Here is a 21,463-nt window from a genome sequence, read left to right on the forward strand (position 1 = left end):
AACCAGAATTAAGGAGGCAAATCATAAAGATAAGAGGAGAAATCAATAAAAAGACAATATAGATAATGAACAAATCTGAAGATCTGGTTCTTTGAAATAAAACACACATACACAATAAATTTGTGGCCAAATTTACTGAAAGAGAGTGAGGAAAGACTCACATTAATGCAAATATAAATTATATCAATAATAACTGCATGGTGCTAGCACAAAACCATATGTGGATCCATGAAAGAGAATACGGGATGCAGAAACATCTTCAGACACATTCAGGTATTTGATCTTTGACAAAGGGGGCAAAGATAGACCATTTAACAAATGGCACTGAGGAAACTATCTATATACAAAAGATTCAAGCTGGCACCATTACTGAAATAAACATGGATCAAAAATATACACCAAAACAGAAACATGTACCTACTGGAAGATAAATTGGGTAAAGCAGTTGAAGTCATAGGTACAGGCAAGGACTTTCTCAACAGAACTCCATTTGCATAAAAATAAAGCCAAGAATGAACAAATGGGATCCTATCAAACTAAAAGCCTTCCACATCAAAGAAATCAATTAATAGAACAAAGAGTCAACCTGCAGAGTGGAAAAATAATTTTCCAGTTATTCCTCATGGGACTAATTTCTGGAATATATAACAAACTCAAAGGAATTAGGTCACCTAAAATAAAAGATCCATCAGGAAATGGCAAGTGAAATGAATAGAAGTACAAATGGCAAATAAACTTATGAAAAATTGTCAACATCTCTTTCCATTAAAGAAATCCAGATTGGGCCGAGGACTTAACTCAGTGACACAAGCACCTACTTGGCGTATGTTAAGTCATGAGTTCAATCCCCAGTACAAAAAAATAACCGCCCAAAAATGCAGATTAAAACAACACTGATTTTATCCTATACCAGAAAGAATGGTAGTCATCAAGTCATATAGTGAGGTAAAGAACATCTATTCCTGCTTTCTCTTTTTTTTTATCATGAATAACAGCTGGACTTTATCAAAAGCTTTTCAGCATGTATTGAGGTGATCATGTGATTTTTGTCTTTGGCTCTGTGGATATGATTCATATATTTATTGATTTGCATATATTGAACCATCCCTGCCTTCCTAGGATGAATCCCACTTGATCAGAGTGGATAATCTTCTTGATGATTTTCTGCATTCTGTTTACCAGTATTTTATTGAGGATTTTCTTGGGTATGTTTGTAGGAAGTTTGGCCTGTTGTTCTCTCTCTGTCTCTCTCTGTCTCTCTGTCTCTGTCTCTCTCTCTTTCTCTCTCTCTCTCTTTCTCTCTCTGTCTCTCTCTCTGTCTCTGTCTGTCTATCTGTCTCTCTCTCTCTCTTTTGGTACCAGGGATTGAACTCACACCCTTGTACTTGCCAGGTAGATGCTTGTGCTGCTGAGCTAAATCTTCATAGTTCTTTTATTGTTGATTGTTGTTGGATTTTTGTCTGGTTTTAGTACCAGGGTAATTCCTGCTTCCAAAAAATGAACTTTTGGAGCTATTGTTTCCCTTTCAACTTCAATAAGGAATTAGCAGCATTGGACCTTCTCTAAATTTCTTGTCAAATTCAGCAATGACTCTATCAAGACCAGTGCTTTTTCTTGTTGGTAGATATTTAATGACATTTTCAAGTTCATTAGCAGATATTGGGTTATTTAGAAATTTTATATCTTTTTGATACAGCATTCATATATATCTAGGAATCTTTTCATTTCTTCTGTGTTTTCCATCTTATTAGAATATAGGTTCTTGAAGTAGTTATTGATGATCTTCTTAATTTATATAGGATCTGCTGTGATTTCATCTTTTTAATTCCTAATTACATGGAGCCTTTGCTTTTTTGATAAACTTCGGTAATGATTTATCCACTTTATTTAATCTTTCAGAGAATCAACTCTGATTCACTGATTATATTGTTTTCTTAATATCCATTGCATTAATTTCCACTTTAATTTTTATAATTTTCTCCCTCATGTGAACTTTGGACTTGCTCTTTTTCCAGAACCTTGAGCTTCAACATTAGGTTTTGTATTTTAGCTCACTCTTTTTCTGATGCAGGAATTCACCAATATAAATTTTCCTCATAGGACTGCTTTCATTGCATCTCATAAGCTACATTATGTTGTATTGGTGTTATCATTTAATTGTAGAAACTTTCTAATTTCTTCTTTAGTTTCATCTGTGACCTGTTGATGGTTCAGGAGGCTGTTATTTAATTTCCATATTTTCCTGTGGTTTCTTTTGCCCTTGATTTCCAATTTCATTTCACTATGGTCTGATAATATCATGGAATAGTTTCAGTTCCTTTGCATTGACTTAAGCATGTTCCATGAGCTAGAGTGTGATCTCTTTTGTAAAACATCCTGTTTGCAGCTGAGAAGAATATGTATTCTAATCTTGTGAAGTGGAACACTCTATAGACATCTATTGTTATCCATTTGTTTGAAGGTTTGGTTCAGCTCTAATATTTGTTGATTTTTTTGTCTAGTTGATTTGTCTATTTGTGACAGTTGGGTGTTGAGTTCCACCATTATGACTGTATTAGTGCTTGATTTTTCATGTCCATTAATAGTTTTTATAGTTGATTGTGCTGGTACTTGTTGCTTATTTATTTGTGACTATTGGCTCTCCCTCTTGGAGTGTTACCTTAACATGTATGCAGTAAACTTTTTGTCTTCCTTGATCATTATTGACTTGAAATCCACTTTTTCTTCAAATACAATAGCTACCCCTCTTTTTTTCTAGGTTTCTGTTGCATGGAATATTATTTTCCATCCTTAACATTCAGTCTATGGATTTCTTTGTGAGTTGAATGTGCTTGTCATATGCAGCATGCTGTTGGATCTTGGTTCTTGATCCATTGTGCCAATCTGTTTCTTTTGATTAGTGAATGGAGGCCACATTCACTGATGATTATAACTAACATGTATTTACTTATCCCTGTCATACTATTTTCTTGATGCTAGTTCCCTTTTATCACCTTCTGTTCTGCCTTACCTAGTAGATTTATTTTATTTGTATTGATGCCATTGCAGTCTTTGTTACCTCTTTTTAGAATATACTTCAGAACATTCTGGAATGCTGATAATGAATTTCTTCAGATGGTCTTTGTCATAGAAGTATTTTTATTTCTCTATCAATTTTGAAAGATAGTTTTGTGGAGTATATCAATCTGGGTTAGACATTGTTTGTTTTGGGGCTTGGAATACTTCACACCAAGCTATCCTTGATTTAAGCATATGCTGTGATTTGATGGGCCTGTCTTTAGGTGATTTATTTCTTTAACAGCTTATATAACATTTCATTCTAGTGTTGGATTTCTGAAATTCTGAGTATTATATGCCTTCGTGTAGTTTTTTTTATTATTCCTAATTGCAGTATGTCAAAAATTTTTTTTCCATGGTTGGGATGTTTCCTGTGATTACTTTTTTTTCTTTTTTCTTTTTCTTTTTTTTTTTTTTTTTTTTTTTTTGTAGTGGAAATCAAACTCACAACCTCATACTTACCATACAGGCACTGTTCTGATGAGCTATATTCCCAGCTCTCCTGCCATTACTTCTGTGAAAAGATTTTTTTATGTCATTTGTGCTATTGCTGGCTTTTTCATTGATTCTAATATGTTCTTTTTGGCAACCTTTAGCAGCTGTTGGATTGACTTTTCATGGTCCCTTGCTATTTTTAAGAAATATTTCTTTCTGTGATTGCTAACCATAACTTATCTTTTAGATCTGATATTTTGTTCTCATATGGTTCATGCTGCTGTATATGCTTTAAATCTCCTGGATATCTATTCAAATCTGTTTTATAGATTCCATTTCCTTTGTATATTGCCCTTAATGGTTTCCATCATTTTGCTCAGCTCCTCTATTTTTCTTTATTCATACCTACTAAAGATTCACTAAACATGTCCTTTGTTATGGTCATTATCTCTTTAGTTATCTGAGAAATTATTTCTAATTTGATTGTTTTCTTTGAATCTCATTCATCTGCTTTGGTACTTCCACTGTTAGCATTTAAGAGAATTTATGTAGATGATTTTTGAATTGTTTCACCTCACTGTCCACTAGGCTTGTTCTCAGTGAGGTGGATATCTGGGGCTAAATCCTGCTTCTGTCTTTTCTTATCCACTATTTTTTGTTTAGTTTTTGCTTTGATACTTCTATATTGTTTATGCTAGGCAACACTATTGCCAATACTGAGAATGTCTCAAGAAATGACCACTTCTCAGAGAGGTCTTCAAGGTATATCTGGCTGTTGGCTTCTGAGTCTATTCCAAGATCCCACATTTTCAATTTATTAAGAATGAGGAGGTGCTGCCTTTTTGACCCAGTGCTTGGTTCTTTGATACTAGCCTGTAGTATTGTTTATGACTCTCAGACACTCTCAATTTTGGCACACAAGGGAGAACAACTGACCAGAACAACTAATACAGTCAGCAATAACAATAGCATCAAGCACTGTCTAGGAAATTATAAACTGTGGCAAGTAATAATTTACTTTTAACTATATGAATAAAATTTATAGTTATATAACAAAATCTAAAACAAACCAGTAAGTTGTGTATAGTAAATATCTCCTCAATAAAGGGATTTTCTTCTCAGGGTAGAGAATTTAAAAGAAATAAGAGAAAATGGAGAAATAGAAGAGATTAATAAATAAAGAGATTAGAAGCAAGTCTAATGGACAAAAGAGGACTAAGAACTCTTTGTGAAACTTAGGAAAAAGTGAAGTGAAACAAGAACAGAAAAAAACAACAACAAATAGAGGTGCTGTTAACATTCATATAAAAACAAAAACAAGCCATTCACAGACTGAGGATAGAGAGAACAAAGCCACATCAACAAGCAAACCCCATCTGCTGCTGACCAGGACCAGAGAGACCCCAGCCTCTTCTGGCAGGCTGGCAAACAAGAAGTACCAACACCAACACCTCCCCCGCAGAAAGCAACCAGCTTATCTGGAGAAACACAGGCTGTGATGATAGCTATGGAGGTGAAATGCAATTGGATGCTTGTGGTGCTTTGGTGTTTCACTAACATTGCAGGTCTAGGGCCAATGATCTGATCATAAGGTCAGAGGATAGTGGTACACAGTGTGACATCTGGGTGGTTCTTCTGAGAGTTACAGCCATTGTTGAATCCCTATGGTTTTGTTTTGGAAGTTCTATATCATTTCCACTGTTTTGTTGGGATAGGTTTTATTCTCTTTTGTTTTATGTCAAATACAATGACAGGAACAGCTAGTGCAAAGATAGCAAGATATATTATGGTAGCTTTTGGATTTACTGTTGGCTTGTTTTGAAATCCTTTATTGCATTCATTATCTTGTTTTTATTGTTTCTATTCTGTTCTGTTCTATTTGATTTTTACTATGTCTGAAGTTATCTGCAGCTATTTTGAAGACATTCAAAGACATTATGGTAACTATTGTTGATTTTGTGAAGTTTTAAAGTCCTGTACCTTTTACACTGGTTTGTTTTGATTGGTTTTATTCTATTTTATCCTCTTGTAAAAACCAATCAATCAAGAAAAAAGTCACCGAATAGCAAATGCTGGCATGTTTCTTAAAAATGAACTCTTCTATATTTTAGTTGAAAAAAATCCCATACCGTTACCATAATGAATGTACAACCATTATGGTAACAATATGGGAATTTCTCAACTAAAATTAGAAATTCCATTTTACCCAATTATTCCCCAAATAGATAAAGGCATCATATTGCAGTAGTACATGCATACCTGTGTTTATAGCCGCACAATTTATAATAGCTAATTCCTAGTAGCCTGTATGCCCATCACCAGACAATTGGATAAACAAAATGTGGATCTATACATAATGTAATACTGCTTGGCTATAAAGAAGGATAAAGTCCAAATGTTAGTAGAAAAATGGATGCACCTGGAAAATATAATGTTGAATGAAATAAATCAGACACACAAGTTTAAATACCATATGGCATCTGTCATTTTAGCAAGGAAATATACAAAGAAAGAGCAAAATAAATGCTAAAAGAAGGAAACAAGGGAACAGATCACCTGCAAATGGGAAAGGGTCTGGGAAATTGGGGCAGGAAATAGAGGAAGTAAGAACGAATTAAGATATACAGTGTACAGGAGCATAATAATCACAATACAATTAAATGTTACATCCTAATGATGAAATAGTAATAACAATAATGAAAATGTGGAAAGGAGGATTAAAGCTAAAAGGAAGGAGGGAGGTAAGAAGGAGAAAAGGATTTTATAAAGTAAAAAATAGTAAAAAGCTGTTGGAGAAAAATAGCAAGTAAAATATAAATCAAACCTGTCAAAGTAATCATGGATTTCTCTACACAAACCTTAAAGGCCAGTAGAGAATAGAGAAATTTCAAATTATAAAGAAAACATAGTCAAAACTATATTTCCTGAAAAACTAGCCTCAGACTTACAGAGAAATAAAGACATTCCACCATAAAGAAATCCTAGAGAAGTACATGACCAGCACTGCCAAAAATAATTAAGGGAGGCCTAGATAGAACAGAGTGGCCACTGGCACCAAGAAGCCCAATGGAAAGTATGCGTGTAATTTAGGAGGAAAAATATAAATGAGTCAGCACTGGAAAACTAATGCACTTGCTGGACTAAATAAACTGTTTACAATATTATCTGTCAATGGTGATGGTGTCAGCTCCACATTCAAAAGACACAGACTGACCCAGCCAGGCGTAGGGCTCCAACACCACACTCCAGCAGTGCATACCACTAGCTTCCCAGAGGATCAAACTCTGCCCAGCCAAGCGACACAGTGCAATCCATCAGAAGAATGCCTGGCCAGCCTCATTGCTCACAGAGATTCTAGGCCCCAGCAACCCATTCCTGGAGTCTACCCCTGCTAGCAGCAAGAGGATCCAACCTCCAACCCAGCCCAGCATCCCAGAACAACCAGGTGCAGTACCTCAAGGGAATATGCAGCCAACCTCACAGGCCAGAGCAAAAGGGTCCAGTGCCTTAGGTCAAGGATGCACCCTGCCTAGCCATGGGGATATCAGAGGATTGAATCTCTCTGCCCAGTGCAGTTCTCCAGTGCAAGCCATCAGGAGGGTGCCTGACCAGCCACACAGGTCCCAGAGGAATGACAAAATGAAAGAGCAGGAGGCAGTCTTAGTCCTCCAGCCCACTGAGAACAAACCCTAGAGACACTAAAGTGGAAAACACTGGAAATTGCACACTGAACTTTCTGAAATGATAGCAACTAAGTAAAGAAACAACTCTATGGAAGTTATAGAGGAAATCAAGTCAGGAATAATCTCTCAGGTAAAAAACGAAATGACAAACATTATGGAAAAAATGCTTTGTGGATCTAAAGATCCTTAAAAAATAGCAGAACATAAAAAATGATGGAAACCTTGAATGAGCAATATAAAGCATTTACAATGCATGAAACAGATTCAAACGGATACTCAAGAAATTAAAAATTCTATTGAAACCTGGCAAAATTGCTTGAATGAAGCTGAAAATAGATTCTCAGACCTTCAAGACAAGATGGAAGATTATGACCACAAAAGAAAAAAAGTCTTAAAAATAACAAGGAACCAGGAAACCACAATTCAGCAGCTGCAAGATGATACAAAGAGAAACAATATAAGATTGATAGGTGTCAATGAAAAAGCAAAGGTCAACACAAGTGACCTGAGAAGACTATTTGCATAAAAAATAACAGAAAATTTTCAAAACTTGGGAAGAGCCAGGCGTTCTGCAGATGGATTGTACTGATAGTATGCAGATAAGCAAAGCATAAAGAAGCCCAATTAACATAACCAAAAGAAATCTTCACCCAGACATACTATAATTAGGATATCAACAAATTCAGCACAAGAACAAAATACTAAAAGTTGTCAGAGAAAAGAAACAGATCATCCATAAAGAAAAGCCTATCAGAATCACAGCAGACTTCTCAACACAAACCTTCAAGTCAAAAACAGCATCAAGGGAAGTATCTTAGGTCCTGAAAGAAAACAACTTTCAACCTTAATTGATGTATCCTGGTAAACTATCTTTGAAAATAGATGGAGAAATAAGATACTTCCATGACAAAGAACAACTAAAGAAATTCATGACCACCAAACCAACACTACAAAGAGTACTGAAAGATACTCTAGAAGAGACAAAAATAACTACAATCCCAAGAATAACAACAAAAGGAAACCACTAAGCAGGGCAAATGATTAAACAAGTAGAAAACCAACAACAGAAGTGATATGACAGTGATAAGTCAGTACTTTCCAGTTATGTCCATCAATGTAAATAGTATCAATTCACCAATAAAAAGAAACAGACTGGCAGAGTGGATTAAGAAACAAAATCTAACAATATGCTGTGCACCAGGAACACATAGTTAATACTCATATGTTTAGATCAGTTTTACATGTCTATATCCGTTAATCTAAGCAACCCTCCTGAAGGTAACAATATGCAATAATTATAACCATTGTCAAATTCCTGTCATCTTGTTTTGTAAACCTATACTGTTCTGTATTTGGTTTCTTGTTGTTGTTTGTATTGCTTTCTGTTTTTCTTTTCTGTGTCTTTTTAATCTTAAATAAAAAATAAAAACACATACTGGCAGATATGATTTAAAACAAAATTCAATCATATATTTGCTACAGGAGACACCTCTCATCAGAAAGATATACACAGACTGAAAGTGAAAGAATGGAAAAATTATGCTTAGTTCAACTGGAACCCACAAGCAGGAGTAGTTGTCTTATTTTCATGCATAGTAGACTTCAATCCAAAAGAAATGATGGGTACTATATCCTCTAAAGGGAACAATTCGACAAAAGAGAAAATAATTTTAAGTAATTGTGCACCAAATTTCAGTGCACCCAATGTAATGAAATAGTAACTTAAAAGGACAAAGTAGGCACCAACACAATAATAGAGGAAGACCTCAATACACCATTCTCAGAATTACGTCAAAGAGACCCCCCCAAAATTTTAAGAAACATCAGAGTTAAACCTAACCATTGAACAAATGAACTTAATAAAAAAACTAAAGTCTCCCACCCAACAACAGGATATACATATTTTTCTCATCAGCACATGGAACTTTTTCCAAAATAGATCATATTTTAGGCCATAAAACATGCTTAAATAAATACAAAAAATTTAAATAATCCTGTATCCTATTATAGCAGACTATCCTATTATAGCAGAATAAAGCTAAAAATAAACATCAAAAGAAGCCACAGAAGCTACACAAATACATAGAAATTAATAATATATTATTGAATAATCAGTTGACTACAAGGTAAATCAGTGAAAATAAAAATGTTGCTAAAATCCAATGACAATGAAGCACAATGTACCAAGCCCCGTGGGAGACAATGAAAGCAGTTCTTAGCGGAAAGTTTATAACTATAAATGTACACATAATAGTAGAGCAATCCCGATTACTTAATTATACATCTCAAGGTACTGGAAAAACAAGAACAATGCAAATCTGAAATAGAAGGAAAGCATGTAATCCAGAACAGAAATTAATGAAATTGAGACTCAGATATACAAAGGACCAGTGAGTCAAAGATTTCATTTTTGGAAAGGATATGAAATGGCTCTGGGGACTGGAAAGGATGGATATGAGGGAAAGAGAATAAAAATATCAAAATGTGAAATGTATATGTAACAGTTTCCCCACAATAAATGTATTTAACATGTATTCATACATATGGTAACAGAAAGAGGGGAACAGAATCATATTCCAGTTCTATAGATTAAAAGATTCAATATTTTAAGTAACTCATTTTTTAAAGTTTATTTATAGACTCAAAGCAGTTACAGTCAAGATTCTAGGAATGAAGATGCAGATCAGTGGTAGAACATTTGGCTACCACCACCAAAAACAAATCAAAACAAAGCAAAAAAAAAAAAAAAAAATAGGTCCCAGCAATGCTTTTCCTAAAAATTGATAAGTGAATGCTAAAATCTGTAAAGAAATTCATAGAGTACAAATTTGAAGAAAAAGTATTGCATATCAGGTTATATTATAAAGATAAAATTACTGAACTCATATGACATTAGTACATTAGACAAATGAATAAATAGTGAATGGAACAAATTAGTGTGAGAAACAGGCTTGTGTGTAACAATGACAAAGAAGAAAGTATATAATCAATATTAAAGAGTGTTCTTTTCAAAACAGCTTATTTGTATGCATATTGTAAACTAATACAAATAATATAAGAAAATATCTTACTGTCTTTGGAGTAGGTAAAGAATGCAATAAATACTAACTGTAAATGTGTTTTCAAATTTTTACATTAAAAATTTATATTCATCAAAAGATTCTATTAAGAGATTTTAAAAACAGGATTCCAGATAAGGATGTTATTTTGCAGCATAAATGCTAAAGAGAATGCTTTCATCCAAAATATTTAAAAAATTCCTAACAAAACAATAAGCAAAAAAATTGAAAACCTAATAGGAAAATGGGCAAAAAATTTTGTTAAAGGTATCTAAATGGGCAATAGCCATTTGAAAATACTCTTAGTGATAGAAAAATCGAGGCTAAAGTCACAAAGAGATAGAAGTAGATACCTGATGGCCCACTGCGGTGAGGATAAATAAGAATGACAGACTCACATCAAGGTAATGTGTAAGGGCAACTGGAACTTTCGTAAGATGTGAGCAGAATTGTCAGTTGATAGAAAGACACTGGAATCCCATCTGACATTTCTGCCATTTACTGAGAAGCCAGTAAGATTGATAACTGACTTACCATCAAAAACATTGGAGTCTTAGAAGCAATAGACACACTCGAGGTGCTGAAAAGCTGTAAATATGCATATTTTATTCTGCAAAGCAGTCTTTCAAAAACCCTGAGAAACAGACATTTTTAGGGAGATAAATCAATAAACACTGAGTGAATTCATTACTGTAAGATTAACTTTATGAAAAATACTAAAGAAGCTTCTTTGGTCTGAATGCAAGTGATCACTGACAGTAACCTGAATCCACTACAAAAGAAGAGAACTAAGAAGAATTGCATGATTACAAGTGACTGTACAGATTGTCTTAAAAGGCAATTGTATAAAAGTGTGTATATAATTGTGTTGCTAGGTCTATGACATAGTATATTTCACTAAGGTAGCACAAAGGAGACAGGTGGGAACCGTGAAGTACTGGGGTAAGAAAATGATAAGAAATGCGACTTGATACCCAAAAACAAGTCTCTTTTTTCCTTATAAATAACAAGATTTTATTATAAACATTATCAACATATACTTTAAAATTCTTTCTTGTCTCATTTTGATTGAAAGGCATAGGCTTATATAAACATAAAAACTATAACAATTTATAGCAATGTCTTTAATATTTATAAATATATGTATAACAATAGCATGAATGAGAACAATGAAATTTAACTACATGAGTAACATTTCCATATTTCACTAGAATTTAATTTGTATAAATGTAGGTTCTAAAGTTTAATAAGGTTATAACACAACCCCATTAATATGTTAAAAATCATGAAATTAGACACTTTAAATTGGCAAATTATATAACATGTTACTTTCTAAATAGATCAGTGGAACTGTATCTGGAGAGCAATTTCTGTAAAGAAAGAACTAATGCCAAGAGAAGATACTGTTAAGTAGGAAAACTGTGACTCATCAGACACATTTCTCCAGCACAAACACTGTGCTTAACCTGTTGCTTAGTGTGCTCTCTCTCTCAGATGGTCCTCTCATTTTCTGCTTCTTACATGTTCCTTCTTACATGTCCTAACTGAACATAGAACCAGTGAAACTAAGATGTGCCTGATGTTACCCTGTTTTACATTGCTAAGATCCTATTTCACAAAATACTGTTGTTTACATGTTGAAAACTTGTTTTTTCCAGTCTGATGCATGTCATTTCAGTAACGAAACCTCAACTAGTCCCTGCCTCTGCATGTTGCAGTGCTGATGCAGTTTTGCTTCCAATGTCAAGGTTACAGAGCAGTCTCTAATATTTACTCATGGATTCAAGCGAGGGAGGGGGTGAGAGAGTGTGGGGGAAACAAAAAGAGAGAAGGGGAGGGAAAATGAAATGAAAGAAGAAAAGAAGGAAGAAAAAGAGGAAGGAAGGTAGGCAGACCAGCAGACTTCAACTTGTGGTATCTCTCACAGGTTTCTAGCAGGTATCTACACTGCCAGAACTAGATTTCACCTATAAATCTTCAGTCCTAGTAATTGATGTTAGATCATCAATTCTCATTACTGCATTTCAATATAAATTTTCTCTTGCTAACTTTTTATTGGACTGAGTACGTAGTTTCTAAATACAACAAAATTTTAAAAAACAAAGAAATTCAAATTGAACAAGACCCAATCTCCTGATACGTTTGCAAACTTAACCACATAGCCCTCAAAGCTATAAGGTATAAATGCTAGAGAAACCCTAGAGATTGCTTTTGTTCTGAGTGCACAGAATATCTTACTATTTTCTGTCATTGATGTCCACTCACTTTAAGTTAAATTATATCAAAAATGGCATTAAAATATTCCCGAGTGAATCAAAGAATTTCTGCTTCACAGTAATTTTCTGTGACTATAGAGTCCATGATCTCGAACTGCCTTAAAGAGGAGGATATGTTTTGCCTTACCAGCTTTATCCCTACAATATTTATAATCATAAACTATAGATTATTTTCATTTTGCATAAGAGATAATATTGGATGTCAATAGCACCCGGAAAAGAATTATGAGACAGCAGTTTATGTAACAGTTTATTACCTAGATGTGTGAGGTCTTGCTCAAAATGCCAAATATTTTCATGCTAAACATTTTAAGGCTTAATGTGCTGAGGCATAAATAATTGGCAACAGATCTTCCAGTTCTAATGCTTAGTGATTTGGCAATCCATAAAATTCATCACAACATCTTATTCATCAATAAAACAAGTTAATTCTCTTTCTCAGTCTCTTTGTGTCTCTGTCTCTTTCTGCTTTGCGCTCTTTTTCAAACACACACACACACACACACACACACACACACACACACACACACATGCATACACATCTCATTCCTGTTAGTATTACCTTACTGGTTTTTTTTACATTTGTTAATTTCTGCAGAAACCGATTTAGAACTCTTAAAAGATGCTTTTGGACAACACTTACAGAAGGATGAATTTAAGACACCCTCATTCTTTTCTCCTGGTAAGAAAAAAAATTTTAAGTTTAATTATTTATTTAAAATCCATTTAAGTTTAATTATTTATTTAAAATCCATTTTTAAAAAATATTTCTTATTTGCTTACCTTCTTTGAGTTTAATAAAGTACGTGTCTTTAATTACAACATTACTAAGTTATGAAATAGGCAAAGGGACTCATGAGTCCCTATCTATAATTGTATGCCGTTATTTATTAGAAAATTAGCTTGATATCACTACTTTTGGAATTCAGTCATTTAGTAAGCAGTACAAAAACTAACAATATGGTGAATTTAGAATATTACTTGGCAACTATATATATGTTGCTATTTTAGTTGCTTTAATTCTACAAAATCAGAATGGATAACTGATAGGTGTAGGAAAGTCAAAAATAAGTTATTTCATTAGCTATAAATTCCTTGTGTACTTTTAATTGTCAGACATAGTAAAAGCATTGCAAATGCAGAGAGTTCTTTAGTTGTGTTGGCATAGTTCATACTGCTATCTTTAGTCTTGGAGTACGAATGTTAGGCAAACCATTCATTTATCTCTGGTGTGATACTAATGGTGCAGACAGTTTAATAGAGAAATAAGGGAAGGAGACACTGAAAGAGAAACCCTCTAAAGCTGTTACCATCCAATAGTACTTGCATTTTGGATCGTGGTGCATACCTGTAATCTCAGCTACTAGAGAGGCTGAGCCAGGATGATCATTAGTTCAAGACCAGCCTGGGCTGCATAGCAAGACTCATCTCAAAAAAAAAAAGTGATAGTGTGCATGCTTTAGTTATTGTAATAGAAAAGAGCAGCATTAGAGGCTTCATACTGCAAGGGAAAAGACATAAGTAAAATAAATCCAGGCAAATCATTCACAAATAAAAAGGCAAATCAACAACATAGTTCCAGAAGAAGAGGAGAAAATCGGTATCCAGAGTTGCAATATTATATACATAACAAGCACAGTTTTTAGCATCAGTATATAAATCATTCAAAGAAACAGTACTGTAGGACTCCTGTACAGCAGAAGTGGTCAGCAGAAGTCTTGTGAGTACCCCAGATGTTGGACTCAGGAGACAAATAACTACAAAGCAGTTTCTCTAAGTATGTTGAAAACTGAAGGAAGCAATTCTTAGAAAAGAGATGAATGGTATTATGAAAGATCTGGGGGACTAGGAATATAGCTCAGTGGCACAAGCGCCTGCCTGGAAAGCACGAGGTCATGAGTTTGATCCCCGGTACCAAAAGAAAAAAAGGATTTAATCAAATAGAAAATATCTACGTAAATAGAGGAAATATTTTACTAAGGTCCACCTGGAAAAATAGTGTTGAAGAGTATAAAAAGAGAAAAAAGAGTATAAAAGAGAAAAAAGTTGCTAGAGGACTCAGGTATATTTAAAATATCAGAAAAAGAATCAGTAGACAACATGTTAGGAATGCTACAGAGGGCAGAGAAAGAATGAACAGAAAAGACATTTGGAGAAATAATAACTGAAAACTTTGACAATATTTAATGACATATACAAATATATACATCAAAGACTAATAAAATCAAAGATAATAAACACAAAAATGTCCCCTACCAAATCCATTGTAGTAAAAAATATGACACAAATGCAGAGAAAATCTTAAAAGCAACAAAGATAAAAACACAATGTATCATGTATTTGGGACCCAGAATATTTGTCATGATTCTCAAAAAAAAAGGACTAATAGTATATATTAGCTACAGATTAGATATAGTTATGTGAAGGGAATGTAGTAGGAGAATCAGTTTGTATACTGAGAAATCCCACAGTAGGCTGTCCGTAAGACAGAGGTCCTGGGAATTTGATAGAATGACTCAATCCAAGTTCATAGGCCTTAGAGTGAAGTTCTAAAGTCCCAGAGTAGACAATTGTATCCCAGTTCTAAAAGAAAGAGAAGAGAGAACCTATTCCAACTCTGCTCTATTCTTGTTGCATTCAGGATGTAAGCCAATTTGATGGTGTTTCCTGCATCCAGGGTAGCCCTCCTCCTACATAATCCATGCACACTGGCACACTGATCTCTTCTGTAAACACCCTCATGAGCACACCTAGAAATAATACTGTACCAGTTCTCTAGGTATCCTTTAATCCTTGCTGACACCTAAAATTAACCCTGATTAGAACTGATTTATCATTAGAAACTATTAAGACCAGGAGACAGTGCAATATTATATTCAAAGTGCTTGGAAAAAAACCTGTCAAGCAAGATTTGTATTTGTACAGCAAAGTTACATTTCTAAAAAGAGAAAGTAAAGTTATATCTAAATGAATCAAAGTTTTCAGAATTCATTGCTATCAGAATTGCTTTTCAACAAACTGAACATTTTACTTCTCCTAATTGTTTGAGTCCCAAAACCTGAGCACGGGTTGAAGGAAGTGTATAATTCTGAAAGACCATATAAAAACATATTCTATATCTTTATCTTACTTGATGTTAAAATCAATTATATGCAGTAATAGTTATATAGTTATATTATTGGGTCTTTAAAATACAGTTATGCAATACATTCTATAACACCAAAGGTGATGGTTGGAAATAATGATATACTGAAGTAAGAAAATGATAAGGTAATAATCCACAACAACAAATGAATAGAATCAGAAATTGGAATGAATTTAAAACAATAAACACTATAAATATAGTCATGTGTCACTTAACAGCTGGGATGCTGTCTGAGAAATGCACGTGATTTTGCCATTGTGAGAACATCATAGAGTTACACGCAACTTGGTTTTTCTGTTATTAAACCTGATTAAGGATTATAATTTTAACAAAAATATAAAATTACATAATGACAGAAATAGAAAAGGATCCAATCACAAGTGTAGTAACTTTGCAAATGTAGCCATTTACTTTGGCTACATGCTAATGGACCTCAGAACACACTTTTTCTCAGTCCAACAAAGATTTATTCTTTTCATCACTGATGCCTACGTGATTTACAGGTTTGTAACCTAAATGGGAATGGAAACATTCCTGGATGAACAGAAGAATTTCTGCATTGTAGTATATTGCTGTAACTAATAAGATGAGAATTTGAAGCTTGACTGTGGAGAAAAAGTTATTCTAGCTCAGCAGGCACATACTATATAATGATTGTGTTTTTAATATAAATTTGAAAGTTATATTATTATCATGTACCTGGGATGATTTTAATTTGCATTGAACTTTTCTATAGAAAATCACCAGATAAGAGTTATATAACATCTAGTTACTTTTTAGTTTTGGTTTCCCCTAAATATATGCTCTTATTCAATTAAGTAAATATATCTAAGCATCAATATAATATAACTTATATAAATGTTAATAGCTTTTCCATTCTAAGATTTTGTTATTCTCCAATACAGACATTTTACCCTAACTCTTATTCTATAAGCACAAATGTATTAACTTATACTACGTATATAATCTAGTGTATAAATAGTTACATACAGTGTTATGTTTATTTGTATAGAAACTGATACAGATCAGTTCATAGAGGCAGCTGAAACAGATAAATTAAAGAGTGAATTCAAGAAACAATTGAAGAATCGCCCTGGTAAGAGCAAGAATTTTTGTAAATGTAATATTTCTAGTTAATTTATCTTCTTTGGAGTTGATCATTTATAGGTATCAGTGAGAATAGTATCTGTAAATTACTATTATATTAATAAAGTCTTTATCAGTTCCTCAATAATTAGTTGAACTCTGTAAACTAGCAGTATACAATTAACTCTAGAAATTATTGTTTTTTAATTTATTTTTAAAAAACAAACCAGAAAAAATGGTAGAAATAATACAGAAGTTCAACAAAATAACAGTAAGAAATCAACACTAGTTAATATATTACATATTGTCAACTTAGAAGTGCTTGCTCAAATTACAAAATCTAAGCATGAAAATGACAGGCAAATGATGACAGCACAAATTATTCATTTTGACAAGCTAACAGAGTATTAGTAGTATGGCCATCTATGTTGCACATTGAAACATACATACAGTTATATGTATATACCTGCAATTTGTTCTTTCTTTTTGAGTACTTTCTTTACCTTTCATTATTACAAAATCTATTGTACATTTTAGATCTTATTACTCTTTCAGTTTTTGTTATTATTTATTTTTTGCACTAGAGAGACTACAGTATTTATGAGTCTGATTTCACCTGTGAGTATAGTCTCAAGTTGACTCAATTTACCTATAAAAGCCTCAAGATCTTCCTTTTTATAGCTGAATGATATTCTATTGTGTAAAAATACCACATCTTTTTCACCCATTCTACAGTTGATGGACATTTCAGTTGTTTCCAACATTTAGCTATTACAAATTGTGCTGCTCTAAACATGGGTGCACATATATTGCTTTACATAACATTTTCAGTTTTTCTGGGAAAATACCCAGGAGTGGAATAGCTGGATTGAATGGGACTTCCAATTCTACTTTTTTTCAGGAATCTCCATACTGATTTCCACAGTGGCTATATGAGTTTACACTCTCAGCAACAGTAGAGAAGTGTTCCTTTTACCCACAGTCCCATGAACATTTGTTATCTGTTGATTTTTTTGATGGCACCCATTCTTTCTGGAGTGAGATGGAATCTCAATGTTATTTTAATTTGCATTTCTTCAATGACCAGTGATGGTGAACATTTTTCTTCATGTATTCATTTGCCATTTGTATTTCTTATCTGAGAAGTACGTGTTCATCTCAGATGCCTATTTTTGGAGTGGGTTTTGAATTTGGGGGCTCGATTTTTTAAATACTTTATATGTTCTGGATATAAGTCCGTTGTCTGAGGGGCTGCTGGCTAGAACTCTTTCCCAGTCTGTGTGTGGGTTTTCTTTTCACTCAGTTGGTGATTTCTTTTGAAATTCAAATCTTTCTAGTAAGATGAGATTTCAATTGTTGATTTTTTGAAGTGCTTGCCATGCAGTTTGCGTTTTGTTCATGAACTCTGCCTACCTCTGTGTCGTCAAGATTTCTACCTATCTTGTCTTCCAGTAGATTTAGTGTTGCTGTTTTAATATTTAGGTCTTTGATCCATTTAGACTTTAGTTTTGTGCATGGTGATAGGCATGGATCTAGTTTCAGTCTTCGGCATGTGGAAAGCCAATTGTTCCAACACCATTTATTAAAGAGGCTGTCCTTCCAGTGAACATGTTTAGCCCCTTTGTCAAATATAAGGTGGCTGAGTGTCTTTGTATTTGTGTTTACATCTTCTAATCTGTTCCACTGATCCTCAGGTCTGGTTTTTTGCCAATACCATGCTGATTTTATCTCTGGCTTTGTAATAGGATTTCAAGTCTGTGATTGAGATACCTCCTGCCTTGCTTTTATTATCTTTGCTGTTCTAGGCATCTTCTGTTTCCTAATGAATTCTAGGAATGTTTTCTCTAGATTTGTAAGGTATGTTAAAGGTATTTTGATTAGGGTTGCATTGAGTCTGTATAAAAGTTTTGGGAGTATGGCCATTTTCACAGTGTTGGCTCTTCCTAACCAAGAGCAAGGAATATCCTTCTATTTTCTAATATCCTCTTCAATCTCCTTTTTTATAGTAGTACAATTTTCAACATATAGGTCTTTTACATTCTTGGTTAGGTTGATTCCTAAGTATTTCATTTTTTAAGATGCTATTGTGAAAAGTGTTTTTTCCATAATTTCTCTCTCAGTGAGTTTGTTGTTTGTGCACAGGAATGCTGTTGATTTTTGAGTGTTGACTTTGTATCCAGCTACTCTGCTGAATTCACTTATTAACTCTAATATTCTTTTGATGGAGTTTTTGGGATCTTCTATGTAGAGTATCATGTCATCTGCAAATAATGATAATTTGATTTCTTCTTTTCCTATCTTTATTCCTTTATTTCTCTCTCTTGTCTGATAGCCCTGACTAATGATTCTAGAACTATATTGAACAGAAGTGGTGATAGTGGACATCTATGTCTTCTTCCTGATTTTAGAGTGAAAGCTTTCAGTTTTTGTCGATTTAGTATAATGTTAGCTGTTGATTTGTGAAAAACAGTCTTTATCAGACTGAGGTAGATACCATCTATTCCAAGTTTCTATAGGGTTTTTATTATGCTTGTGTCAGACTTTATTAAAAGCTTTTTCTGGGGACTGTGGATTTAGCTCAGCAGCATAAGGACCTGCCTTGCAAGCAAGCAGTTGTGAGTTCAATCCCTGGTACCAATTTTTTAAAAAAAAGCTTTTTCTGCATCCATTGATGTAATCATGTGATTTTTGTCTTTGGCTCTGTTGATGTGGTGTATTGCATTCGTATGTTAAACTATCCCTGCATTCCTGGGATAAATCTCACTTAGTCATGATGTATAATGTTGATGATTTGTTGCATTCTATTTGTCAGTGCTTTATTGAGAATCTTTGCATCTGTGTTCATTAGTGAGATTGGCCTATAATTCTCCTCTTTGGTTAGATCTTTCTCTGGTTTTCGTATCAGAGTAATACTTGCCTCTGGGAACAAGTTAAGGAGAATTGCTTCCCTTTCAGTTTCATTGAAGAGTTTGAGTAGTATTGGCATTAAATCTTCTCTATATGTCTTATAGAATACATCTGACAATTCATCAGGACCTAGACTTTTCTTTGTTGGTGAGATATTTTGAAATCACATTTTCAATTTCAGTAGATATTGCATTATTCAAAATTATTATATCTTCTTGAGTCAGCTTTGGTAATTCATACATTTCTAAAAATCTGTACATTTGCTCTGTTTTCCACCCTCTGTGAGTAAAGATTTTCAAAGTAGGGGTTCGTGATCTTTTTAAATTTCATGGGATCTGTAATAATTTCTCCCTTGTCAGTCTATTGCATGCATTTGACTTTTCTCTTTTTCTTGATAAGATTTGCTAGAGGTTTATCAATTTTGTTTATTCTCTCAAAAATCCAGCTCTTTGATTCATTAATTCTTTGTATTTTTTTGTCTCAATTGCATTAGTTTCTCCTCTGATCTTTGTAATTTCCTCTCTTTTATGAGCTTTGAGTTTTACTTGCTCTTATTTTTCTAGAAGCTTGAGGTATAGCATTAGGTTGTTTAGTTGTGCTCATTCCATTTTTTGATGTGACAATTTATTGCTATGTATTTCCCTCTTAGGACTGATTTCATTGCATCCCACAGGTTTCAGAATGTTTTATCACCATTTCCATTGAATTGTAGGTGTTGTTTAATTTCTTCATTTTCAACTGTAACCTATTGGTTGTTCTAGAGGTTTTTATTTAATTTCCATATGTTTATGTAAGTTTTACAGTTTCTTTTGCCATTAATTTCTAATTTCAGTGCACTATGATCAGGCAATATGCATAAGATAATTTCAAACCCTTTACAATTACTTAAGAATTATCCATTGGCTAATATATGGTCTATTTTGGAGACTTTCTCATGCACAGCTGAGAAGAATGTGTATTCTCTTGACAAAAAGATACATAACTTAAGAATAAAGAATGTGAGTGAGGAAGCAGGAGCAACCAAAAATGAAATACAAAGAATATTCACAGATATATTAAAGCAAAATTTCCCATGTATAGCAAAAAGAAATGATATCCAGATAAAAGACACATACAGAACACCAGCTACCTACAACCAAAACAGATCTACGCCTAGACATATAATAATCAAGATTCCAGAAATCCACCAAAAGAACAGAATATTAAAAGCAGCCAGAGAAAAGAAGCAGATTACCTACAATGGGAAAATTATCAAAATAACAACAGACTTATCAACACAAACTCTTAAGTCAAGAAGGGAATGGGGAGAAATATTCCAAGTCCTGAAAGAAAATAATATGCAACCAAAGCTCATATACCCGTCAAAACTCTCTCTCAAAATTAATGGAGAAATAAGATGCTTCCAAGATAAGGAGGAACTGTGGGAGTTCGTGGCCACCAATCCAACCCTACAGAGAGTGCTGAAGGACATTACAGAGAAAGAGAGGAAGGGATACCAGGATTCCAGCAACAGTGGCAGAGAGGCCTCAATGAACGGGGCAGACAGTGGAATGAGGGAATAAGGTGGACAAATTACATCAGAAAAATGGAGTAGCAGACATGAGGCAGAGACGGTAAGCTATAGTCTTTAGTATAGACAGCTCTGAAATACTATAAAAAAGGCAGAGGTCATTGTTAATAGTGTATAAGGGTTTAAAAGACACAGTAGTCTTATCACCATATTTAGTTTGAATTTAATTTGTTCTGGTCTGTCCACTCATGTCAGATTTGAGGGCACAGACATCTGACCCCAAAATAGCAGGTTATACCACGGTA

General features: G+C 33.7%; 1 protein-coding gene across 1 annotated transcript in view; it reads left to right on the plus strand.

Moving 5' to 3' along the window:
• Nucleotides 1-21,463, plus strand: part of Ccdc7 (coiled-coil domain containing 7) — a 262,433-nt gene that overhangs the window by 177,618 nt on the left and 63,352 nt on the right. The window contains exons 30-31 of the mRNA XM_063254066.1: nucleotides 13,109-13,192; nucleotides 16,668-16,751. Of these exons, the coding sequence (XP_063110136.1) occupies nucleotides 13,109-13,192; nucleotides 16,668-16,751 (168 nt within the window). The remainder of the gene's footprint in view (nucleotides 1-13,108; nucleotides 13,193-16,667; nucleotides 16,752-21,463) is intronic.

This window comes from Cavia porcellus, unplaced genomic scaffold (genome assembly GCF_034190915.1).
Source record: "Cavia porcellus strain 051 isolate PalLab524CR breed Dunkin Hartley unplaced genomic scaffold, mCavPor4.1 scaffold_7, whole genome shotgun sequence".
NCBI classification, from domain to species: Eukaryota; Metazoa; Chordata; class Mammalia; order Rodentia; family Caviidae; genus Cavia; species Cavia porcellus.